Source organism: Acomys russatus, chromosome 31 (assembly GCF_903995435.1).
Source record: "Acomys russatus chromosome 31, mAcoRus1.1, whole genome shotgun sequence".
NCBI lineage: Eukaryota > Metazoa > Chordata > Mammalia > Rodentia > Muridae > Acomys > Acomys russatus.
Window position 1 is genome coordinate 27,117,508 of NC_067167.1, and position 27,373 is coordinate 27,144,880.

Genomic DNA, 27,373 nt, shown 5'->3' on the forward strand with positions numbered 1-27,373 from the left:
TAAGAACTTAGCACTGTTCTGCCTTTCTCCCTATCTTCTGGGTCTTACACTTTTTCTTCTCCCTTTTCTGCCATGTTCACTGATCCTTCCTTTAGAGGTGATATAAAAGTCTTGGTCAGAGCTGGGCACTTAATCGTCTTTTATTACCAGCATCTTGTGTGGTTGTAGGTCTCTGCATTCACCGCATCACTGCAAGAAGCTTCTCTGATTAAGGCTGAGAATAGCTTTTGTCTGTGTGAATAAACACAGAAAGTTAGAAGGTAATTTGATGCTATGTCAATTCAGCTGAGCAGCAGTATTAGATTCTTCCCTAGCCAATATACAAACGGTGGTTAAAAATTATGCAATGTTTACATAGTATTTTTATTGATGAGTAGAGATTCAATAGAGGGTTATAGCTTCAATTAAATGACTACATGCTAATTAACGATTTGCTTTTCTTGAAGTAATTTGTTCTTAAGAAACATTTCTACAAAATTATATAATGTTTAACTTTCACATGTAAAAGTTATTCCTATTTTTTTCTGATTCATGTAGGATCTACAGCAACGCTTTTCTTTTTCATTCCTTACATTCAACTTGGCTTTTCTTTTAAATCTAGTTGTGTCAAAGCTGTACCAATTTTCTTAGTTATCTAAGTGATAACAGTTTATGTGGATATTGTTTATTCATTGCCAACTTTTTCATTTGCAGAATTTCTTTTCTAATAATTATATTACAAAACAGAATACCAGCCTTGAAGACAATGTAGAGAAATTAGACAGGACAAGCAAAGATTATGGAAAAAATTCAGTTTTCTATGACTATGCAGGGACTTTGGAACACCATGAACAGAGCAAATCTTTGAATTATAGGCATAGATAAGGGAGAAGAATCCCAGATCAATGGTACAGACCAGATCTTCACCTAAATCACGCATGAAAACCTCCTCAAACAAGAAAAGACATTACCACGCAGATACAAGCAGCATGAAAAACATCAGGTAGACAAGACCAGTAAAGAAACTCCTCACATCACACTGCAGTTAAAGACTAAATATACAGAACAACATCAGAAAGTATCTTGACTGTTTCAGAATTGAAAGATACGGAAGCCACATGTGTCTGTTTGTGTTTCCCATATTGTTTTAGCTGGTCTGCATGTTGTTACTTTTGCTAGGGGGCACTTATTTGCAAAGTTGTTTATGGGATTAATGTAAGCCAAGACTTGTGTATTAGGTAAGAGATATACTTCTACCAGTCCCCATCTATATATAGGGGTAATGAACTTTAAACAGGATGAGAGGTTATATATAATATAATATAATATACAGACATACATACATACATACTTACATACATACATACATACTTACATACATACATACTGCTTTGGAGATGTTTAAACAAAGCTTATTTGCTGGTATTGTGATATTATCAAATACTACTTTCAATAACATTTAGTAAATGATTAAAGCAGACAATATATTCATTTGGCAAACTGTCATTGTGAGCAGATTGTACTTTGGGTCTTGTGCTTTTTTTTTTTTTTTTTTTTTTTTGGTAATCAAATTTCCTAGTAACTTTTGGGGAATGTAACCCAATATGACAACATGGCAATGGGTGGCAGGGCTGAACTAAAGTTGGGCAGAGTTAAATAAAATATATTTTCTTATGTTTTGAAAAGAAACACAGAAGAGTAAAGAATAACAAAAATTTGAAACCCCACCACCAAGAATAGTCAACATAAACTCACAACCATTTAGGGGAATATGAAACTTCACGCCTCATGAAAGAGATACTGGCTTAATTATGGAAGCTTAAAAGGGGTACTAGTATACACCACCGCCGCCACCATCGTCATCACCACCACCACCATCATTTGCCTCTGTGCTAGGGCTAGAACTACAAATCAAAGAAAAATCTATTGATGCATATAATATAAAGATAACTTTTTTTGTGTGTTAAGTCTCTGTTTTTGCCTACAGATAAACAACTAAGACAGAAAATATAGAACATAGGAGATAGAAATTTACATAAAATGAGAATTAACCTTCAGATATAGCTCAATGGTACAGCACCTGGTAAAGTACACTTAAGCCCCGGAGTTTAATTCCCTAGCCCCAACCCAAATGATTAATTAAAAGAGAACAAATTATCTCAGCAAGCAAAAATGCTATAAAATTTTGCTTTTCATTTGATAATATTTCACCTTTAAATGTAGATAATTTCTTTGCAAGTTGTTTGACTAGAATTTAGAGCATGCTTTTTCCTATTAATCCGATGCTATAAACATGAGTAAGTTCCCATTTCTGTCCCTCTAGGACACTTAACTAATAAGAGTATTAAATAGCACGCAGTCAGAGCCAGGAAGTAAGTGCTTTGCTCTTGGAATTGCACCACCTGCATCAGTGTGATGGAGCTCTTGGGTCTAAGAACTGAAACCACCTGCATCACCATGATTTATTTGTTTGTTACAGGAAAACTTTGCCTGGGAAAGATAAGGCTGTAGGGCAATAAATAACCACTGTTTTTGTTTGAGGCAATTCTTACATATTAGCTTATCTCAGAAATGTAATCTTCTTACCTCGGTAAAGAGCTCACTTATCAAACAGGTGTACTTATCAAAACTTTCTTCAAGACCCTTGCAGTGCTATGTATATTTATCTTGGACAATGATGTCCAGACACTTACAAAGGGTAGTCTTCTGCACAATGGAGCCCAGACACTTAGATACCATAAATAATCTCCCAAATTTCCCCTTCAATAACACTGACAAGATTGTCAAGGCGGCCATCTCTGTTGCTACAGTGAGTTCTAATGGTCTTAATCTCATGTTTTGATGGCTGTCTTGGAATTTGGTAGCACTTATTAATACATTCCTCACAACTGTCTTCCTGTTTTAAATTGTTATGAACATATCTGAGACTGAGTTACTCACATACAATACAAATCCATTCTTGTATAGTTCTGGAAGCCAGACAGTCCATTGTGATGTTGGACGCTGGGGTGGGTCTTTTCACTGTGTCTTCCATGAAGAAAGGCAAAAGAACAAAGAATGAACTCCGCCTCCCCTACTCCCGCCCCAACCTCATTTACAACAGCAGAGCTCTCAGGACCTAAATACTTTCCAAAAGCTCCATTTCCCTTTGTTAGGTTTGAAGACTTTAACAAGGTTTTTTAAAGAAACTGATCATAAAAATGATAACAACATTATGAGGGAAAGAATTAATAGGTGAGAAAATTGAGGTACACTGAAGAGTTGAGCTACTTAGCCAATTTAAATAATTTTTGCTTACATGATTTAAATGGGACTCTAAGCTGTGGTGCTTCTAGTTGAGCTTTCTTAACCTGAAAAGATCCGAAATTCAAAGCATTTTCTGTCATACACAGTAATGCCATACATAGAAAATTCCATACCAAATAAATGTTTTATGGACACAATTATTAAAAATTGAGAAAAATTTATCCTCAGGTTGTATGCAATAATATCAATCACAAATAAATTATAGGCTTATACTTGAGTCCTTTCCATAAGACATTGCAGATGCACATACAAATATTACAAAATCTGAGAAAACAGAATATGGAACATGTCAGGTCTCAAGTGTTTAGAATAGAGAACACTGGTGGCATTACTGAGTCCCTTTTTGAAGTTTTGTTTATTCACTGAAAAATAACCCAAAGAGTCCATCACAGACATAAGGTAAGCATTCACTAACTATTTGCAAAGTGAGTATTAAATGAAGGTCCTTTTTGCAAATGAGCTGGGAGACATTAAGGCTCTTGGTTTAGGTTATCCAGAAAGTGAGTATCAGACTGGTGCTCTTACTGATGCGTCTTGCTCTTCAACGAACTGTAAACTCCGAAAGAACTGTTTTTATGAGATGGATCTCTACAATCACCGGAATGTGGATTTATATATGCGAAGTTGCAATCTCATGAATGTTATCTCAATATGATCACATACACTGTCTTTTGTTACTGTACATCTAGACTGATGAATTCTATTTCTGCTAGTATCTTAAAACACAGGTGAGTTATTGTAAACTCTAACTGATAATGGTTGTAGTTCATGTTTGTATGCACTAATGGTTTCATGTGAGCTCTTTGTATCATGAGAGATGAGTGTTAAATGCACAGTTGGTTGCCAAAGAAGGTTGTTAAATTTTTATAGAAGTAAAATTACAAAAGGAAAGAAAGAAGGCTAGCTAGACTTTCTGTTTCTTCTGCAATAGCTACATACTGCAAACAATATGAGGAAATAAAGTGACAGTATGTTGAAACAAAAGGCATTTTGGCAAAAATAATAAAATAAACTGTTAAGTTAGAACTGTGAACATTCTCAGCCTATCAGTATAAATATGGCAAATGAATTCACTGTATGCATACACATATTTTTAATTGGTTATTTTTGTTTTTGATATTATAATATAATTAAAACATTTCTCTTTTCCCTTTCTTCCCTCCAAACCTCATATAGCCCTTTCTATTCTCTTTCAAATTCATAGCCTCTAATTTTTGTTAACTGTTTTCGAATGTGTATATGCATATACACATGTATTTCTAAATATAACCTACTCAGCCGTAATTTAATTGTACGTGTTTTCAGGGATGACATATGGCACAACCACTCCACTAAGAGGAAGGTAGAAGGAGGAAGTTTGTACTAGTTCATTAGGCTCACAACTGCAGGGAGCTCATCAATCCTATGAGCACCAAATGTGGGAAAGCAAAGTGGGCTTAATGTACTAGAAATCACATGTCACTAACTATGATTAAGAAAACAAAATGCCAAGAAACCCATAAGCAAAGGCCAGTGAGTGATTCAGACAGCAAAGACACTCACTGTTGACTGATAGCCTGAGTTTGATTCTTGGAATTCACACTGTGGAAAGATATAACTGACTCCCACAAGTCATCCCCTAACCTGCACACACTGCTGTGGCATACATGCACCAATTCACTCCAGTCCGCGCCCCGCCCACCCCCACCAAAAATAAGAAAAGAAAAAAAAGGTGCAACAACAGCAAAATCTCAGACCTGTAAAAAATAACCTGAACTTAATCATTTTCACTATAAGGACTTTTTTTTTTTTAAGCAAATCAAAGTTATGTGCATGAGAACACCTTAATGTTATTATAGAAGGAGATTCCTAGGTTTTAGAAATAGATAATAAATTAATCATGAAAAGAAAAATCCCAAGCTGTCTGGGGTTTTCTTTATAATTCTTTAGTAGGGGAAGTTTCAGTGGAGGTGTGTTTATGTGTTCATTCATAAAGCTGATGTAGGATGGATAAAATACTGATAATCATTAAAGTATGTAACGAGTACACAGGAATTTTTCAAACTGACTAGCCACCTCCAGACACTTGAATGCTAATCAAATAAAAAGTAGCTTTAAGTAGCTCACTAGGAAGGTACTAGCTGTGAACAGTTCCTGATCATTTGCATACACATTAGCTGCAAACTCCATACAACCCCAAAGTCATAAAATCCTTCTCATATAAGGAGAAGCTCCAACATTTACAGAAGCAGTTCCTTTCTCTTTTCTAGAGAGTGTAGGAGGGCCATCCGGCTCAGCCTGAGGAAGCCTTATCCCAGCTGTCCAGCCCTGTAGTGTACACGAGAAACTTCATCTTTTGTTCTGTGCTGCGCTGGGAGAGGGCTCCCATTCAATCTGGCCTCACTCAAGCTGGCTTTTTATAGAGCACAACTTAATTCCCCTAAACATCTCCCAATCACTTCATCTTAGTATGATAAGTAGCCTCAAGATTGGTTCAAGTGAATACTTACTCATAAGATGCACATTTTCCTAAGAACATAGACTATCACCATCCATACTTTATATTAAAACAGTACAAAATATGCTCTAATCAAACATGTTTTATAACTGACCTGCTCATGGGTCTTTTTGTATGTACATCTCCCTTTTATGGCAAAGTGAAGAACTACTCCACAGTGTTCTGAAAAGTGCATATAATACTCAGCATTTGACAACACCTACATTCGGGATTATCATTACTTTTATTAAGTAAATAAAGCTTAAGATGTGATGTGTGGTAAATACTAAGGGTCCCAAATATTGAACAGAAATTCAAATTGTAATCTTCTATTGACACACTCAGGAATGCTGGTCTTATTCTCATAAATTCTTAGTTTTTAATTATTAATTAATATATTGTCCTTATATTCTAGCCATAGCCCCCTCCCACCTCTCCCCCCAAGTCCCACCCTCCCTCCCTCTTCCCCCATGCCCCCTCTCCTATTCCTCAGAAAAGGGGAGCGCCTTACCCACCCATCCCAGCTCATCAAGTTGCATCAGGACTGAGCACATCCTCCTCCCATGTGGCCTGGCAAGGTAGACCCTACAGGGAGAAGTGATCAAAATGCAAGCAAGAGAGTTCATGACGAGACAGTCCTGCTCCCTTGACTGGAGGACCAACATGAAGCCTGAGTTGCCCATCGGCTACATCTATGCAGAGGTCCTAGGTCCAGTCCATACATGGTCCTTGGTTGGTGCTTCAGTTTCCACAAGCCCTCCTGGGCCTTGGTTAGTTGGCTCTGTTGGTCTTCTTGTAGCGCTCCTGTCATTTTCTTCTTACCCCCACTTTTCAACAAGTTCCCTATATATCTCCTACTGTTTGGCTGTGAGTCTAAACATCTGTTTCAAGGTACTGCTAGGTGGAGCTTCTCAGAAGACAACTCTGCGAAGCTCCTGTCTACAAGCATAGCAGAGAATATTTAATAGTGTCAGGGATTGGCTGTCTTCCATGGGTGGGTCTTGGGTTGGGCCAGGCATTGGTTGGACATTCCCTCAATCTCTACTCTATCTTTATCCCTGCACATTGTTTAGGCAGGGTAAATTTTGGGTGGAAGATTTTGCGGGTGAATTGGTGTTCTCTTCTTTCTTCTACGAGTCTTGTCTAGTTAGAAGGTGTTCTCTTCAGTCTTCATGGCCCCTGCTACAAGGAGTCTCAGCTAGATTCCCCCTCATATCCTCCCAGAAGCCTACTTAGGTCTCCAGCTTGTCATAGAGATGTTCCTCTCCACCCCCCATTTCTCTTTTCTCTGCAGGCCCTGTCTTCCTGTCCCTGCTCTCCCCAAGTCTGATCTCTACGCTTATTTCTCTCTACAGTCCCTCTCCTACTTTTTTCCCTCTCTTCAATCACTATTGCTGTCTAGTCTCTTTCCCCTTACTTTATTAATGTATGCTTTGAGAATGAAAAACTATTATAATTTTATGTAGTTAAGCTATTATTTTATTATTTAAAATATAGAAATTGTTTAAAAATGTTTACATAATATGATAAGTAGTCTTTGAAGTGAGTCACTAACAGATTGATTCACAACATGTGTCAGCTACGACCACACTGCTTCTTCAGAGCAATGACAGCGTAGCATCTGGGAGACTGCACAGGGTCAAACAACTTCACAAGGGCAGACCATCCTATATCATCCTGAAAATTAAAAAGGAATTTATATATACAACCACTTTTGAGTAAATAAAGATGAGTCAAACTACATAAATGAATTGGACTATACATTGTAATAGAAAATGTAAGTAGAAACCAAAGGCTAAATTTTTAAAATTAAAATTAACATTTACAACTTCATTTTCAAGAAGTTATGTCAAAAAAATATACACTATAGAGACTGACTACTAAAATAGTCTTTGTTTCAATATAGAAAAGCTGAACAAGGCCAATAACAAATACTGTATTTTAAACAAACAATTTTATAATGAAACATTACCTTGTACAGAGAGGGAGAAAATGCTATATAAATAAAAAATATACACTAAACAATTATTATAGTTTTAAATTATAATTTGCACACACATGTACATAAACAATCTACGTGTTTGACATCCTCATAAAATGTACTGAATATTTAATAATTAAGTCCAAAAGTAAGATTGTTACTCTTTTTACTTTTTTTATATTCCATAGCTTAGATTTTATGACTAATTTCTTAAATAGTATTTAAATATTTAAATATTCAAATGATAATCAAATGCTTGTATCATTTTATTTGGACCTATTACTTTTGTTGTACAATATTTTACTTAACTGTTGACCTAGGTCAATAGTATTTTTTGAGATGGGAACTGAGTACCTGCTACAATAGTATTGAAAATCTCACCCCTCAATTTGAGGATCAAGGCTTTGTAGTGATTTTAGGTTAAATTGTGGCTAAGGAAGGTATATTATTTAAATACTTAAAAATTGCTTTAATATGTAAAGCCACCATTTAAAACATATTTGTTTCAAGAAGCCTTTTGAAAAGAAAAAGCACTGTTTAAAAAAATAAAATTGTTAAAATAAAGGATTTGTAGTGGACAATAAGTTGATTCCATGAGGGGCATTCAACAGTTCAAAACAATTACTGACCACAGCTCAGCAGATGACACAACACAGATAAGACAATAAGGTTGTGGGAGACAAATACTCTTCACTGGTTAGAAAGACATATTACAGAACACATATGTCCAAAGCACATAAAAGCTCAAGTCTTACAAAGTGAAATGTGTGCACAGGATCTCCAATGTCTGGCCATAATTAATTTTGGCTCTAAAATCATATATGGTTGCTTGTATTCACTGCCTATGAATATTAACTATCACATAATTAAAAGAACATCAAGTTTATTAGAGTAATTTTCCTGAAGACATCTGCTGTACATATGTGTATCTCTTAAGCAGAAAATAAAATGAATATTAAATATATTAGAGCATGAGACATTGTTTTACTAATTTGTGTGAAATAACTTATCCCAGCTTTTGCTTATATTTGCTAGGTATTGAAAAATAGACTAACTTACCTGTTCCTTCAGGTAACAAAGTCGGTCAAGAAGAATCAGGGTTTCTACACAAGGAGCCAGAACAACTTTCAACTGCAAGGGAACATAAAAGGGGTGGCGCATTAAATGTTTATTTGCTTAACATTTATGCTTGAGAAAATGTATCTACAAAACTTCACATATGTTAGATACCCGATACCCACTGTACGTCTTCAGAAAATGAATACTACAGATCAAAAGCTTTCCTTTACTAATAATAGGAAAAGAATGCCCTCTAAGAGACATGAGGTGGAATCCAGGAAGCAATCACGGATGGAAAACTTTTAAAGGGCTCCTAAGAATGCAATTCATTAAAAGAAACGCTTGGGAAGTAACTGCTCTGGAAATCAACATGTGTTCAAAGGACTCCGAAGCATCTCTCCATGCATTTATGATGCACTTTAAAGGAAATCTACCATGTGTTCATTTTATGACATTACTAACACCTAATATAGTTCTGAAATAGGAAATGATCCCAAATAGTTTTCCTACAGAAAGATATAACACACACACACACACACACACACACTCAAAACTCTCTCACACACACACACCACACACCAACAGATGAGCTGGCCCATATTAAAATTTAGTGATAATATTCGAGTCTAGCAACATATTCAGTGTGTGTGTGTGTGTGTATATATATATATATATATATATATATATATATATATGACTTACCATATTAAATGCCTCCAGCTCAATCATTCTAGGCTTATATTTGTCATAGTAGTCCATTATGACTTCTTCAGAAACCTTTGAAATAAAAACAGTAGCAATAAGTTTTTCAATGGTTAATGCTAAATAATATAAAACCCCCTATAACATAATCTAAAGTAAAACAAGTATTATACCAATTTAAGATAACTCTCATGTGTAAAGAACTCTCTTAAAGCAAGTGAATATAAGAAAATTCTTTCATTCAAATCTTCTGAACTGATGTTATTCACCATTTCATAAATAATACTATGTTACCTTTTTCCAAGTTCAGTATTGTGGCAAAATATGTCAGTTATCAATAAATTTGCAAAACAATAATTTCACCATATGAAGCTGTACCTTGACTTTTTTTTTTAATACCACATGTACCTGTAGTAATGTATACTCTTTAATGTCAAACCTTGGTTGACATAAATAGTCTTATTTTTTAATAAGAGAATAAACATGATTTTCTCATCATTTATCTCCAGAACATCTTAAATAAGCAAATATAGTAAGAAACAAGTACTTCTTTGACCAATGTTAAAGGGCATTTTAAATCTTAAATTACGTGTCTCATAAAGTACAATAGCTATGATGGAGTGACATACAAGGAAACAAAGACATGCCCTAGGTCACAGGTCCCCCAAAGCCAGCACAACACAGTTCTCTAACATTATGTCTCCTCAGCAGCAAAATCAACAAGCACTAGCTAAACCAAACTAACAACAACAGCAACAACAACAACAAACCCCACAGTCATGGGTTCTTTGCAAATGGCACCAAGAGAAAGCAACACGGAGAATCCAGAGCCACATAGAAAACATATACTTGTAGAAATCAACAGTGTAGAGATTGGGAATTCACACTGTCCTCTAACTGCTGATCTCAGGACACAGGGCAGAAATATGTTATAGTTGTGATTCTAACAAACACATTTGTGAAATGAGGCCTTCTGCTGCCACGATACACTTTTGCACTTTTCAGATTTAGAATCAGAGCAATAGAAGAATTTGAGAAGATACATTTGCACCTGGATGAAAAAACCCCTAACATCTTTTCAAGTTTTTTTCTCTTATCATCTTTCACTTGCTTTGAAATGCTGTCTTAGTTATTTTTCTACTGTTGTGATGAGATACCATAACAAAGGCAACTTATAGAAGAAAAACATTATTAGAGGGTGGGTCCATGGCTATCACAGCAGGGAGCATAGCAACAGACAGGCAGGCACGTAGGCCTTGAACTAGAACAGTAGCTGAGAGCCAAGTGTGAAACAGCCAAAAGGAACAGCCAGGGAGCTAATGGGAAAGGCATGGGTTTTTCAAGCTTCAAACCCCATGTGACACATTTAACAGGGCCACACCTCCTAATCCTTTCAAACAGTTTCACCAAGTGGGGATCAAGCATTCCTATCTGAGCCAATGGGGGCTGTTCTCATTGAAAGTATCACACAGGTATTTTATATATTTGGTTGGTTGATTTTTTGTTTGTTTGTTTCATGAGGTAAGATCTTGATGTGTAGCCCAGTCTGGTCTTAGGTCTGTAGTCCTCCTGCCTGGGCCCCCCCAAGTGCTGGGATCCCAGGGTACACCAGCATGCCTGGTTTTCACATGTACTTTGACAGCAGTTTCATCTGACGACTCCCTTTCAGTTAGTACTTTATAAAGATATTCACGTTGTAAAAAGAATTTTGTTTGTATTCAATTTGATTATTCATCATCATTTATTTATGATTTATATTGTTATTCTGATAATATAACTGGCACTAAAAAGCTTAGAATTGCAAGCAACTGACTCACTAACTGTAAAGTTTGACTGTTGAATGCAGACTTGTACATGACCTACAAAGTGGCTCCAAGTATAATGCAGTATAGTATGAATATATTACTCAGAAAAATATAATGACAAATAATGGACGTTATAAAATTACTTTAAATATGAACTATGCCATGCTTGTATCCATGTACACTGTGAGTGGCTGATGGAAACACTGAAAATAATTCTATTGTTCCTTGCTGTTCAATCTCCATACTCTAGAAAACGCTTTTAGTATGAGTTGAACTGTATGTGAAGACTATGGGTTATGGTTAAAGAAATGGTCTGTTCGAAAGAGAATTGGAGTGAGAACCGTGAGTAAAAAATTATCACAGGCCCTTTATTCTACCCTCCTTATAATTTGTTGAATTATACTGGTTGTATCTGAGCTTATATATTAGTATAGTATATATGCATAGAGAAAATATATGTTATTTCCCAATGGATTTTGTACACCTGATTATATTCATCCTGTTTAGAAGACTTTCAAGAGTTAAGATTCAGATGGAAGCATCTTTCTGTTAACTGTTCAGTAACTTGTAATTTCTTCTGCCTTTATTTCAAACCTTAAAGTTTAGTCTGCTTTAGAAATAAATTTATCTGTTAGCACACATGGATTTCCCCTTTATTCTTCCTTTGCAGCCAGTGTACTTGATAACTGCCAGAGATGGCAACATGCCCAACAAACATTCTTCATGTGAACAACGCCTGTCAATATGTAAGTATGGGAAGATACAGGCTACAAAGTTAGTTGGCTTAACTTAGAATACTCCCTCTCCACTGACCTAGATTTTGTCTTTAGAAGTCCACTTGAAGCCTGGTGGTGGTGGTGGTGTATGCCTTTAATACCAGAAATTAGAAGGCAGAGACAGGAAGATCTCCCTGAGTTCAAGGCCAGCCTGGTCTACAGCGCTAGTTCTTGCAGTGGATGTTTTTGTTTGATCCCAAGTGTGGGATGTGAAACAGACTTGTGCAAGGATGTGTGGTATTTTTCCACTGAAAACAGACTTGTGAGAGAGCAGGTGATGTTTGTCCACTAGGAAAGGAACTGCCTCTTTTGGGGGCACGGTCTTTGCCAACTGATAAACATCTACTCTTCAGAAGAATGTTACCATGCACTGCTCACACCTAATTAGTTGACAGTTACACTTCCTGTCTTTGTGCACAGAATATTGTGGTGGTTTTAGTGCGAATGTCCCCCGAGAGACTGAGGTATTTGAGTACTTGGTGCTCAGCTGGTGAAGCTGTTTGGTAGGTTTAGTCATTCTGCCTTGCTGGAGGAAGTATGCCACTGGGACAGGCTTTGGGATTTTAAAGTCACACACCATTCCCAGTCTATGCTCTGTATTTCCTCTTGAGATTCAGGAAATGAGCTCTCAACTGTTTTTGCTACCATGCCTGCTGCTGCCAGGACAGAATCTGGAACCATAAGCCAAATGACATTTCCGTCTACAGTTTGCCTTGATCATGGTGTTTCATCACAGCAATAGCAAAGTAATGAACACAAATACCTACATAAATTATATTTCAAGGGAGATCTATCTCTTTTTATCTATTTTGTTTTTAAAAAGATGCTTTACGAGTAGCAAAGTGGCCTTAATACAGTTTAGACGGAATCCTGCATGAATTCATAAGAGCTGTGATAATTCACAGGGTCTTTCCACTTCACACGTGATCAGACGGCTTAGTAATGGAACTGTTTCCTATCCCCAGATGGTGAGACTAACGTTGCTGAGATACCGCTGACCAGTACAGAAGTAGCTCAGGAACTAAGGTTAATGTAAAAACTACTCACTTGCTGCAGTTATAATAACAGAACTTTCAAATGTAGGGAATAAAGGAATGAATAACCAAGAACAATCTAGAACCCCAAATAGACATGGCCAGAAAAGAATCTCTCTGAGGCATACATTTTTACAACATTAAAGCTAGAGTACAAAGAAACAAAGTGGCAAGAGATAAACTCACCGCTTCCTGTGTCAAACACACCAGAACAATGCTTTATCTCTTAGCAGAAAGCTTAAACACTATGAGACGTGGCGCAGTGTAAAGGTGCTGCCTGACGTGCTGAACTTAATCCCTGGAGCCCACATAAATGTGGAGGGGGAGAACTGACTGTACAAAGCTGTTCTCTGATCGCCACATGTGCACCAAGGTATGAGCCCTCTCCATATGTACACACACACACAATAATAACAAATAAAATGTAAACAAGCTTAAAAACCAGAAACAGATGAAGATACAGTTCAGGTCATGAAAGCAAATAACTGTCAAGATAGATTATATTTTATCTAACAAATATAGCTTAAAATACTTTCCAAGATAAGCACAAATGAAAGCAATTCACTGCCACTAAGAATGCATTACAGAAGATACTTAAAGAAATTCCACGCAGGAGGAAGAAAGTCACAACACAAGAGCATATGGAAGAATTCAGTTCACGAGGAACAGATTAAGAAATGAGAATTATGGGGCTCAGTGGTTAAGAGCATTTGTTGTTCTTGTAAAGGACTAGATTTCAGCTCCCAGCACCCACGCTAGCCAACTCAACTGCCTGTAACAGAGATCCAAGGGATCCAACATTCTCTTGTGGCCTCCAGGGGCCCCATGTATAAACACATATAAACACACACATATGAAGATAAATCTCTTTATTTAATGAGGTCTAGGATAGACTCTAGCAATCCCAATTCAGTAATCAACACAGTCTAAGATAAAAAGGAAGAAAGAGCCGGGCGTGGTGGCGCACGCCTTTGATCCCAGCACTCGGGAGGCAGCGGTAGGTGGATCACTGTGAGTTCGAGGCCAGCCTGGTCTACAAAGCGGGTCCAAGACAGCCAAGGCTACACAGAGAAACTCTGTCTCAAAAAAAAACAAAAAAAAAAAAAAAAAAAACCAAAACAAAAAAAACAAAAAAAAAAAAAAAAAAAAAAAGGAAGAAAGAAAAAGAAAACAACAAGACAGAATCAGAGCAACTAGAAATGTAGTTAAGAGGAGTCAGCAAGCATCTCAATACTAACTTTGATGGATGTTAATGTTCTCAATGCTCCATGTAGACTAGCTGACGGCATCAAATCAGAAGATCCAGCCATTTGTTTTAAAAGATGCAGCTTAGCTGGGCGGTGGTGGTGCACGCCTTTAATCCCAGCACTTGGGAGGCAGAGGCAGGCAGATCGCTGTAAGTTCGAGGCCAAGGCTACACAGAGAAACCTTGTCTCGGGAAAAAAAAAAAAAGCCAAAAAATAAAAAAATAAAAAAATAAAAGATGCAGCTTAACAATAAAGCTACCACAGAAAACCAACGCATGTGGTACTGTGCATCAAGTGAATGACAGTAGGAAACTAGACTGTAACTCATAAAGGAAAGAAGATAAATACAGTCTAAAGAGATCATTAAGTCACTGCATATTACTAAAGAGTACAGGTCATCAAGAAGAAATAACAATTAAATACAATAAAAATGGTAGGAAATAGTAAGAGAAACTATAGAAACTCAACAAACAGATGGAAACCAAGCATTGTGCTCCTAAATGACAGGGCGGAGGGTCACTGAAGAAATCCAGGAGGAAACTAAAAAATTCTTAGAACTAAATGAAAATGAAACACAAATAGCCATAAAAACTCTTAAGAAAATGATTGCAAACTGGATTCAACAATACCTTATACAAAGCATACTCTATAATCAAGTTTATTTTACTTGAGGGAAGCAAGCATAATTTAATATATACAAATCAATAGGTGTGAAACATCATACAGACTAAAGAGGTTAGGAGAAGTGGAAGAGCTATACGTCAAATAATAAAAGATATAGGTGACAAATAGATACTGAAGATAGTATGGTTCTAAAAACAGTGCCTGAAACTAAAAGCAGAACTAGCATCTGATCTAGCTATATGACGCATAGGAGTATAGGTTATTAAAGAGAAATGAGTTCGACCATGACGACTGGAACACAAGTCACAATAACCAAGTCATAGAATAAGCCTAAGTGTTCATCAAGACACAAACAGATAAACTGTGGCATCAAAATGTAACGCAGTTTTATTCAGACATAAAGAAGAATGAAATGATGTCATTCTCAAAAAACTGAGCAGAACTTGTAATCATAAATAAAATAAGCTAGACACGTAAAGACAAACATCACATGTTTTTCTCAGATATGAAACCTAGTTATCAGACAAACATAGATAAACAGACATCACACCTGTACTTAAGACAGATGAGACATGAAAATTAAGGGGGGTGTTATTTGAGAAGAGAAAGGAGTCTACACAGGAGGGGGTGCAAGAGAAGACAGTGCTGGAGTGAACAACATACTGAACAAAAAGCACTATTAAAACTGCTTATATAACACATGTATTCTAACAAAAAGAAACAAAAATCATTCCTTGTATAAATCACAAAAGACGGAGAGAAAAAACATTTAAAGAGGTGGCTCTGGAGGTAAGGTTAATAATATCTTAAATCCTGTCAGTCAAATATGGAGAGAGAAAGCCAGCGGAAAGAGGCTCAATTGGCCATGGCATTCTTAGGCTGACCAAGAAACTTACCATACTATTTCTTAAAAGATTATCGACACTGTGTTCCTCTGTAGAAACAGAGAGGATAGAACATGTGTGTGTGTGTGTGTGTGTGTGTGTGTGTGTGTGTGTGTGTGTATGTTACTTTTAGAAATCATAAAATTATGTACATAATAATCTTTGGGAATTTGAATTTTAACTAAAATAGATGTTTTGAATTTTTTTAAAAAATGAACCGTAAACTATGGGGGCTATTCCTCCTTCTTTCTCCTCTTCGTTCATATCTGGAATTAAATTATTGAGATTTGAGATTCCACATTCCTTCTGGGCATATATCTAAAGGAAATGAAATCACCATCTTGGAAAAATATCTATGCTCCCCTGTTTACTGCAGCACTATTCATAAGAGCCAAGATATATTAACAATCTATTGTTTCATTGACAGACTAATGGATAAAAACAAGCAAACAACCCCTTGTGATATCTGTGTGCATGTGTGACACACACAGTCACAGACACAGACACACACAGACACACACACACACCACATACACAGAGTGAAATGCTACTCAGCCTCCCAAAAGAAGAGAATCGTACTATTTGCCACAAGGTACCTGACATTGTAGCACAGTTCATTGTTTTCAGAGGTACGTATTTAGGCTTAACTTAACTGAATAACAGTAAATATACCTTTAAAATAAGCCATACTTTATGAAGGGGGTAAATGAACATCACTCCAAGGATATTACAATTATTAAAAACTAAAGATCAAAATAAGGATCATTTTAAATAAAAGTCTTTAAGAATAGACACAGTATACTATAATTATTGTCCCTTTTCTTTTCCATACTTCCTGATGACAAGCAGCAGTTTAAAACACAGACACACTATGGGATTGTTAGGTGATCCCAGATGAAATTATAAAGGCAACAAACAAAAAAGCTCAAAATCAGGGGGCAATTTTGGGAATGGCCATTTTTTTAAAAAAAAATAATTGTGCTACTGCTGACATCTAGTGGACAGAGGCCAGAGGTGCTGCTGAGAGCACAGAGCAGCCTCTCTTTACAAATCAGGATCCTCATGCTAATGGTGTGGAGTTGGAAAAAGGCTCTCAGAGCAAAGTCCACTGCTGACTGTCACAACTGACTCCAGACTCCTGGAGAAACTCTTGCCGCTGTGAGAGCCACTGTGCATCCAGAGTACGCAGACTTGGTGTCCTTTGGAAAGACCATGGTAGGAATCTTAGTTTTCCCTTCATGTTTAATATAATTTCCTGTGACTCAAAGTTAAGCACAGTGTAGGAATTTTCTAGGTGATTCACTTGCCTGCACTATTAAGTGCATACCAGTAATGTGCCACCCATTCATTTATACAGAAAAATTATTAATAAACAATTATGAATTTAGTCGAAGCTTTCTTTTGGTATAAATAAAAATTAAAAATTTGCAAAGCATTTAGGGTTTCATGTGAAAATTTCTTTCCAAAATAGTTATAAATATTTATTGTGTTGTAGTGAAATCTTTAATTTTAACATTTCAATTTCATCATGTACGAGCGGAGCGATGAACAGCCAAAACTATTCCAAGTCTTCAAAGGCCCCGCCTCCAGTTCTGGGCTCATTTATGTATCTCCTCCCAGAGTCTGTTCACGGGATCTTTTCAGCTGGCAACAATCAAGCTCCTGCACGAGGTGGTTGGTCTTGTAGTGGATTAACCTCACCTGTTCTCACACAAGACTGTTCTGATCCCACACTTGGGATCATAACAAAAACAGGTTTATCTCTCCTTCATGTATAGGTAAAATGAAGCATTTGTTTAATAATAGAAATATAATGGGTTTTTAACACTTTTCCTATTCCTAAACATTCTGGCCTAAAAGACACTATTTCTGAAATTTCTTTTGCTTAAAATCAAAACACTTCACCCACAAACGTATTCTTATCAATTTGTATTCTTATCAATTTGTTTCTTTTCCCTAGTACACCGTTATTTTATACCCTAATTCTTTGTTGGCCCTCCTCTTTCCCAATATAATTTAGCTTATACTTTCATTTTCCCTCTATTACTTAAACATAATCACTTTATGTTTAAAACACAAAACAAAACCAAGTAGCTCAAGTGATTGTAATAGAAAATCTGTCTGAACACTACATGGCAAAGTTTTTGTTTTTTTTTTTTTGTACTGTCTTTGTCACTTTGCCAAAGAGCACTTGGTTGCATTTGCGTGAGCCTATGTCTGGGCTCTCAACGCTGTTCCTTGATCCACCTGTTTACTGGCCTGCAGATACCAGCCTGTCATTATAGTATACTGTATCTTAAAGCCACCCACTAACAACTGTAAAGCTTCCTTTTCATTTAATACTGGAACCTTCCTTTGATTCTTTTACCTTTCTGCAAAAGACTTAGAAACCGCTTCTGTATCTACAAGATAATTTCCTGAAATATTGACTGAGATTGTACTGAAACGCAGACCCAAGCTGGGAAGCACTGGCATCTTGAGAACAGTGGATAACCCTATCCATGCCCGTAGACTATCTCTCCTCTTACTTATTTTTCAGTTTTATACCTTGGAGACATTTTGTTTGTATTTTATTAGAAAAAAAATCTGTATATTTCACTTTGGGAGAGGGTATGTAAGTAAATGCTGATGTATCTTAATTTCATTGTTGGTATAGAAAAATAATTTTCTGTATATTGTTTTTATATCCTACCTTGTTTAGTATTATTTTAGTTGCTTATTATCTCTTTAGATGTTTAAAAAAGAATATTATCATGTTATCTTGAACAAGAATAGCCTTCTTTCTTTCCAGTCAGAATACCATTCACTTCCTTTCCGTCCCTTACTGAACTACCCAGTAGTATGATGTTGAGAAGCATGAAGGAAAAAAAAAAATCTTGTTTCTCATTTTACAGAGAAAATTTTGTGTTTCTCGCACTAAATGTAGTGTTGTAAATAGGTTCTTTGGAGCTTTTTACCATAAAGGTTACCATGATTTTTTTTTTTTTTTAGAAAAGTATCCATCCATATGATTATGTAATTTTGCTTTTGCATTCTGTTACTATGCTGTGCCGCATTACATGGTATTAACTATGTGTCGATGCCCCCTCTCTCAACATTTAAAATATTTCCTTTCCTTTTTCACCGTTTGTGTGGTTTCTGAGAACTTAGGTGGAACTCTCTATTTGTTTGTCCATAGATAAAAAATAAGAACATCTTTATCTTCTGTTTCTTTAGCTTTAACTTTCTGCTGATTAAAAAGGCATCTGTCTCAATGCAGTTTTCTGTTACTTGTCTTGCTTGGTGGTCTCAGTTTTCTGGATCTGTGGTTTGGTATCTAGCCAATGGGAGACATTTCCATCACTAGCAACTCAAGTATTTCTTCTGTTCCTTTTATTTTCTTCATTCTGATAAGATTACAACGTGTCTTTGTATTTCATCTAGTTTCTCCAGTCCTTGGATTCCTTTGCTTTTTTTTTTTTTTCCTACCTTTGTTTTCAGTGTTAGTTTTATGAGTTTGCTACACACATATCCTTAGCCTCTTAGGTTCCTTCCTCTGCTGTGTTCTATATACCAGTAAGTGGCAAAATTTTCTTCCTTCTGCTTATAGTAATATTTATTCATTCATGCACTTGCTTACTCAGGAATATTCCCCTCCCCCATGTAATATGTTGTTGTTGTTGTTTTTTTCTCATTTCCATTACTCCTTCCAGACCCTCTCCATTTTGTTACCACCTAGCACCTCATGTTCTCTCTTTTTGTCTCCAAAAACAGAAACAAACAAAACAAAACAAACAAAACAAAAACAAAAACAAAAGATGAAAAATATTAAAAAAGAACAAAAAGGCCACCAACCTCTGGACAATACCTCTTCCCTACCAAAAGAGCAAAAAGCCCCCGAGGCTGTTTTTTGTTGGGCAACTTTTCCTAAGCATGTTCCCTGTGGAGACTGTGGTTGACACCCCATTGGAGAGATTGTTCCCTTCCCAACTGGTAGCTTCTTGGTCAGAGGTGAGACACTGGGGCCACTTCTCCTCGGTGGGAAGGATTTTTCTCTAGGTGGGACCTGTACCTTGTGTGCTGTCAGTCTGTGTGAGTTTCTATGTGTATCAGGCCTGCTCTGTTTCCCTGGTGTCATCTACCACCTTCGGGTTTTATAATCTTTCTGCCTCGGTATAATATTTTTAACTATTTCTTACATCTTTTTAGTAATTTTACCTAAGACTGTCCAAAATCTCTTTGCGTATAATGTCCATCTGCTCTTGTCTGATGTCCAATTTATTAAATCAGACTTTTAGCTTATTTCTCTATTTACAATTGGAGATTACCACTTCTAATGTCCTTGTCATACCTCAGTGTGGCTGTGATGACTTCCATCTCTTCAAATTGTTTATTGTCTTTAGCATGTCTTGTAAATTTTTGGTATTCAAAAACAGCATACCACATAGAAAGTACTGTTCTGAATATGCCATTACTAGTGTGGTGGTAAGAAGTATTTCATACACTTATGCTTGGATCTGTCTGTCACTGAACCTGTTTCTGGACTATGAAATTCACCAGCGCTTCTAATTAATTTCACACCCTCCTGGGTGGGACAGAATTGACAGAACTGTCTAATACTGGATACTTCCCGTGCCCTGTTCAGTTGGGTGTGGATAAAACTCTAGTAGTGATATTCTGATTAAATTTGTCTCTTTAGAAGAACAAAATGTACTTAATTACTTAAAAATGGTTCTTCTTTCGCTTCCCCTGCCACAAGAATGAGGGGTCTTTCCTACAATGTTCACCAGAACCGGCTTTTTTTCTGAGGCAAACATCTGAAGTGTCTAGATGTTCACTCTCAGAAGTGTCCACACTGAGCCTCTGATACGTTGCCAGGTTTTCTTGCTCCTATATATCCGGTCTCCTGTATCTCTCCAGTTTTGGGGGAATCAGGGGTTTGCCTTATGGTTCCAATTGTCAATTGTAAATGTTTTTGTGAAGGGTAAATGAGACAATCGCATATTCTTATAGCATTTATCACATAGTAAATTCTTAGTAAATGTTAATCATAACATTCTATTAATTACATATTAATAGATGTATGAAACAACTTTTACTGTGGTTACTATTCACAATAATAAACTTGAGAAGACAAGACAGAAGGAAGAATAAATATTATCCTTATGATTTTTTTCTTTTTGTTAGTGTGTATCGTTTTTGGAAAAGGACAGTATGTTTTCAGTTTGAGTATGACACAGTGTATATGCAGAATCATTCACACAAAAGAAAAAGTGGCTTCATTTTATGAAGTAAAAATATTTGTGGGAATTACACTAATTACGTCTTTACTAATAATATACAAATAGAGGTAAACAGTAAGTAGCGGCATGCAGCCAGCAATTATGTACAAATACTGGGTGAGTTTTAGATGTATCTTTTCATTTATTTATTCCTAAATTTAACAGTTCTTTCTTAACTATCTGATAGGGGATACAGCAAAAAGAAACAAATAAACAAAAACAAAAAACCCCAAACTACTACTAGTCTAGCTGCTTTATTAAGTAAACAAAAAAGTACCACAATGACAGTCAGACCCTTTAACTTCAGTAGAATATGGTTATGTCTGTGGAAGTTTTCTCCTTCACACTGTGACAGGCAGTTTCAATGATCAAGTGGGCATAATCTAGCACCACGTGGGAAGAATCTCAGAGTAGGACTGTCTGCGTCATGACGGTCCGTGAGCATGTCTATGGTGGATTTTATTGATTACATTAAAAATTTGAGGTGGAAAGACCCACTCACTGTGTGTAGCCCTATTTCCTAGTTATGGGACAGGACGCTGAACTACGAAATAGTGGGCAAAGTGAGCTGATGTATTCCTTGCTCTCTGTACTTGAATATGGATATGACATGACCAACTCCCTTAAGCTTCTACTGCTGTGATTTCCCAGTTCTGGAAGGATGCAACCTAGTCGTGAGCTAAAAACAAAAACAAAAACAAAAAAACCTTTCTTTCCTAAAGCTTTCGTTAGAGTATTTTATCTCATAAGTCAGACAGAAGAGACACGGAGAGATACAGTTTTCTGATTTATAATCAACATAATGTGCAGGAGTAACAGCAATTGATTTTAATTTTTAGTGAATGATTAATTTGAATTATGCTGAGTTTTCTTCCTGAGAGCCAACTAGCTTACTATTTACTTTTAACAATGTTATCAACAATGTTAGCTCAGAGCTACTGTGATGTTACAACTTAACAGAATGCTCACACTTCTAGGCAAGCTGAATTTAATACCGAAACGTATAATTAGCCACAAAACTGCAAATAATTTAAAAGTAATCATTTCTTCTTTGCTTCTTTCTAATTTCCATCTACAGTGTTCTGCTTTTTAACCTGATTTTATTTAGTGACATCACATACTTTTAAAACAAAAACCCGAAGGGAGTCTTTTTGCTGATACACAATAATAAACTGTCTATACATTTGACAGGGACAGTGAACTGCAAAAAAGGGAATAGAGGCCTAATTTCAATGTAATTTAGAGTTTTATAGGCGGGAGACAGTAGGAAGCACATGATTTTGTATTGCCTCCACCTGCTGCTGCTTGCATGCTGTGAGAATAAAAGGTAATTGGACACTGACCTTGGACTCATCTAATCCAAGCTTCTTAAGAGACATTCTGACATAATCCAGAAAGGAAGAGCATTTGGAATAAATTTTACCAACGTGCCGATCGCTGCAAAACAAAAAGTGAATGCCTTTTTAGTTTTTCCAAATTCAAGTGTAGATAGTTTTAAATTTCAACATGAAATATTTTAAAATATCTTCCATATATATGGCACAAAATCCAGATGTGATACAAATGAAGTAATACTTCTATGACATTTGTAAGTAACATTATATCAAGATCTGCTTCTGAGAATTCCTGGAACATACATCAGTGGAAGATAATATTTTGCAAACAATACAATGTAAGAGACGTTTTAAACTTATACTATTAAAAAATCTCAGTTCAGTTAGGAACAGGTCCTCAAAAGTTTCCACTATGCTCAAAACACATTTTACTTATATTAGTTTGACACTACATTGCACATTTCATTGCAATACGTTCTAACAGGGGTGATACTTCGGCAGCTATTCAAAGAGAACTACCAAGCACTAACAGCCAACTGGGGTCTGCTATCATTTATGCCTCGCATATTTTCATTACAATTTAAGCAAAATATCAGGAAATAGTTTTCAATTTAAATTATCACATTTCTCAATTTTGGCTACAACTTGAGCATAATATAAAAATTAGAGGCATAAAAAAATCTGAACCTGCATTATCAAAAGCGATAAATAATGCAAGTCTCATTTACCCATGACAGAGCATTAAACCATGATTGGATAATCCGTTCTATTCTACCTTTGCAATGTATCTTAGATTCCTTCAGCTATACTTAAGAAAGCAGCCTTAATTCTACTTAGTATGTCATATAATTGCAATTCCAAATATTTCCTTAGTTGTTTTTAAAGTTACTGTTTGAGAATTTTGCACATGGACATAGGCATAGGATACCTTGGTCAAACCCACCTCTATTTCTTCCTCATTTCTCCCCTAATCCCCCTTGATTCCCCATCATCTTTCCTTCCCAAACCCACAAAGTCCACTAAGTGCTGTGTGTGTGTGTGCCTGGGTATAAGAACATGTGTTAGAACATGGGTAGTGTCTCAGGGTCTTACTAAAAACTGGCTCTCCGTGCCCCTGTCTCCACCAACTGCTAATAACTCTTCAGCTCGGGGTGAGATTCCCTGAACCCTCCCTCATTCATATTTGTATTCTGGCTGGTATGATATATTATGCATGTAGTCATTACCTTATGTGTTCAATGATGCTATCATGTCTGACAAATACGGCTTTACTACAAAAGTCCACTATCCCTGGCTTTAACAAGGTTTTTCACCATCTCTACTGCAGTGATTCCTGAACCTTGGGTGAAGAGGTATGATACAGATGCCTCATTTAGAATTAAGCACCACACAGTCTCTTATCTGCAGGTTGATCAGTTGTCAATCTCCATATTACTCATCTACGTAAAAAGCAGTGTCTCTGATAAGGACTGAGAAATACACTAATCTATGGTTAAAAGAATAAAAACATAGGGGACAGTGTATTTCTATGTCCACTTAGAGGAATAATAGTATTAGGTTGTCCCCTAGAATCTATAACCTAGCCAGTTGGGATTTTGGCCCAGTTAACAATACTGGGCATGAATTCCATCTTGTGGCATGGGCTTTAAGTGCAGGCAGAATGTTGCCGGTTAGTCCCATAACATCTGTGCCACTGCTACACCAATGGGCATATCTTACCAATTGTTATCATAGTTTCCAGTGTTCACAAATAAGACTTTTGATGATTTTTCTCCCCCATTAGCACTCATAGAACCTTCCAGAACCATGAAAAGTAGCCAGTGATAGAGCTTCGAAGTAAGTAGCAACATGATTTTTCCATATCCTACAACTCTAGTATGTGATGTCTTTAAAAAATAGGATTTTTCTATCAAGTCTGAGAGGTAACCAAGATAAATGGCAATAGCTTGAAACATTTTTGGGGTGAGTGGGTTATAGTACCTTACTGGCCAATAATTCAAAGAGAAGAAATTTCCTGTGCTTTTTATTTAACGACCTATGGTATCCGGGAGGACTGCTCTCTTTAACAGGGTAACACAATTTAAACTCCTTTTTTCTATGTATATTTTTGTACTTTTGGAAGCGTTTACAGTTTCTATAATGCTCTATAAGCTTTTCAAAGCTCTTTAGTGTCAATTACCTTTCCCTATACTCGCTTCTCTCCCATATCTTGTCCCATTTGACCCTTCCTGTCCCATTATTCCTCCTTCCCCCAACATACCACCAACATCCCCTATCCTTGAAATCTTCATTTCTGTTTACATATTTAGATATGTAGATATTTAGATATTTTTTAGATCTGTTTTGTCTCTTTACCGCAACAGCTGTGAATTCCATTAAAATAGGAAAGACTCCTTAGTTATTAAAAAAAGGGCCCACACTTATAATGTTTCTCCACCTTTTCACATACCATTTATTACATGCTAGCCTTTTAAGATGTTTGCTTACTGGTCTGGATGGTCTGCAACACTCTTCCTTGTTTTATCTATGCAACTGATCATGTCTGAATAGGGGAGGCGACGCTCCACTCTCTTTAGTTATTCTAGTCATTCACACAGAAAGCCTCATGCGCACCCACTCTTTTTTATCAAATAGTTAACAATCTGCTTATTCTGAATTTTTATAGCCCTTAATATCTTTTCATTCAATTTGTTATTTTATCACTATCTTGAATGAAAAGGCATTTGAGTAGATGCTGTCTGAGGAAGCAGACCACACTCACATGAACCCAAACTTCTGAATTCAGGAATGGTTTTGATTTTAATGGAGCCAGAAAGATGGCTCACTGGGTAAAAGTGCTTGCTCCAGAGCCTGATGACCTGAGTTCAATCCTGGGCCACATAATAGAGTAAGAGTATACAGGCTCTTGCAAGCTGTGTACTGGGGTCCATACAGGCACCATGCATGCCCACGCTCTCACACACAAAACAAATGTAGTTTTAAAATGAAAAAATAGTATGTAAAGAGACAGCTAGTATCATGTCTGTTCTAAGCACTGTACATGTATTACCCATGGTAATCCTTGCAGTATCTCTAAAAGTTAAATACTATGGTATTATGATAATGCTAGTAGATGGTAGAACTAGAATAATTAAAAGTGTGTGTGTGTGTGTGTGTGTGTGTGTGTCTGGGTGTCTGGGTGTTGTAGGCCAGAGCATGGCTTTGGCTATCTATAGCTCTTTTCTTTTCTACTTTATTTTTTCAGACAGGGTCTCTCGCTGATCTGGAACTCAACATTTTAGCTGGACTGGCTGGCCAGCAAGCCTCAAGGCTCTCTTACTTTGCTACTGTGCTCTGGGCCTGTGATGACTTTTATTATGGGTGTGGTTTTATGTGGGTGCATAAGATCCCAACTCAGGTCCTAAGGCGTGTGCAGGAAGCATTTTACCCAATGAATTATCCTCTACGCTCCTGAAAAAGTTTTTAACCGGGGAAAATATTTTATTAACATTTTTATAGTCAGCCTGTATTCATGTATGTTAGGTAATCTTTTAAACTTTTTATTTAATTTTTCCCCTTTGAGAATTTCACACTTAATTTGAGGTTACCCATTCTTCTCCAACTCCTCCCAGATCCACCCCTCTTCTCCACCCAACTTTTGTGTCCTTAAAAAAAAAAAAAAAAATCCAATTTGTGCTTCCCACTTATTCTTGGATAGCTAGACTTCCAGTGGCATGTGTCAGCTACCAGAGGCCAGCATCTTAAAGAAAACTCTCTCTCTGCTAATAGCTATCAACTGCCAACAGTTTCTCAGCTATAAGTTGGTTAAGAAACATCAAAAGAACCAGATTTAGATGCCACTGCAGGCTAACGTCAGAATGTAAGTATAGGTGGACTGGTCAGATTCCTGTGTTTTATATTTTAGGCTGCTTAAAAATAAGAGAAACATTTTCAATTTTAACTTAATAGTTTTATTGTTCTAAAATCTCACAGTATAGTTATTGTTAAGACTACTTTCAGTATTTATACAGTAATTTCTTGCATAAGACATTTGAAACTTTTTATTATCAGTATTATTATTTATCTTTAGCAATAACAGGAAGTAGCTATAAGCCAAATAGAACTAGCAAGATGATTGCTTGGGTCACTCTTGCTTTTTAAATTCTTCAAGAGTGTCGTATGACTTTTGAATCTTAAGAGTAAGATGTGACCCCTTCATTGAGTGAATAAGCCTGCTATGTGGTTCTCTCTGAGCTTTCCAACACTGTATTGTGACACAGTCTCCTCAGCAACACTGGCATTTTTACAGCTTTTTAAGTGCACTTTCTTTTAACTATAAACACTATTCTTGGAACTTTCATTCCACTTTCAAGTCTTGTCCTTGGAAGCCCAAACTCCCTTCAAAACCTACCTCGAACACTGCTTCTCTAATGATAAATGCCTTCTCTGGCACTCCAGATGAAATTGGACTCCCGATACAAGTATTTCTTTCACATATTCTTATTTTCTGATTATTCTTCTCTTGATATTTTAAGCTAGTAGGCTTTTCCAAAGGGAAGAGATTATAACTTTAATATTTCTTTTTGATTTTTTTAATTCTAAATTTTAAGCTCATTGTAAAAGTTATACACTAGCATATCACAAACAAGTATTCATTTTATGTGCATATTTATAACTATTTACAAAGACACACTATTTAAAATTATGTCTGTGATCACTACTCTACACAGCTGAAGAAAAGCTTTTACTGCTTTGCTCATGGCCATATAGCTAGTGCCTAGCATAGTAAGTAGGAGTACACGGCAGGATCTCAATAGCGGATCTGACCACTATCAAATAAGGTTTTGCCAGAACAAGTCTTGTTGCACAATAAGAGGAAGATGTATTACTAGAGAAAACAGGTCTATTTATTGTACTCAGGTTAAA

The 27,373-nt window shown here is 36.4% G+C and overlaps 1 protein-coding gene across 1 annotated transcript in view; it reads right to left on the minus strand.

Annotated features, from left to right (window-relative positions):
• Positions 1-7,228: 7,228 nt before the first annotated feature.
• The window catches only part of Mettl25 (methyltransferase like 25), a 75,283-nt gene continuing 55,138 nt past the window's right edge, over positions 7,229-27,373 (minus strand). The window contains exons 9-12 of the mRNA XM_051172772.1: positions 22,478-22,571; positions 9,504-9,578; positions 8,802-8,873; positions 7,229-7,438 (exon numbers count right to left, since the gene is read on the minus strand). Of these exons, the coding sequence (XP_051028729.1) occupies positions 7,337-7,438; positions 8,802-8,873; positions 9,504-9,578; positions 22,478-22,571 (343 nt within the window). The 3' untranslated portion in view covers positions 7,229-7,336. The remainder of the gene's footprint in view (positions 7,439-8,801; positions 8,874-9,503; positions 9,579-22,477; positions 22,572-27,373) is intronic.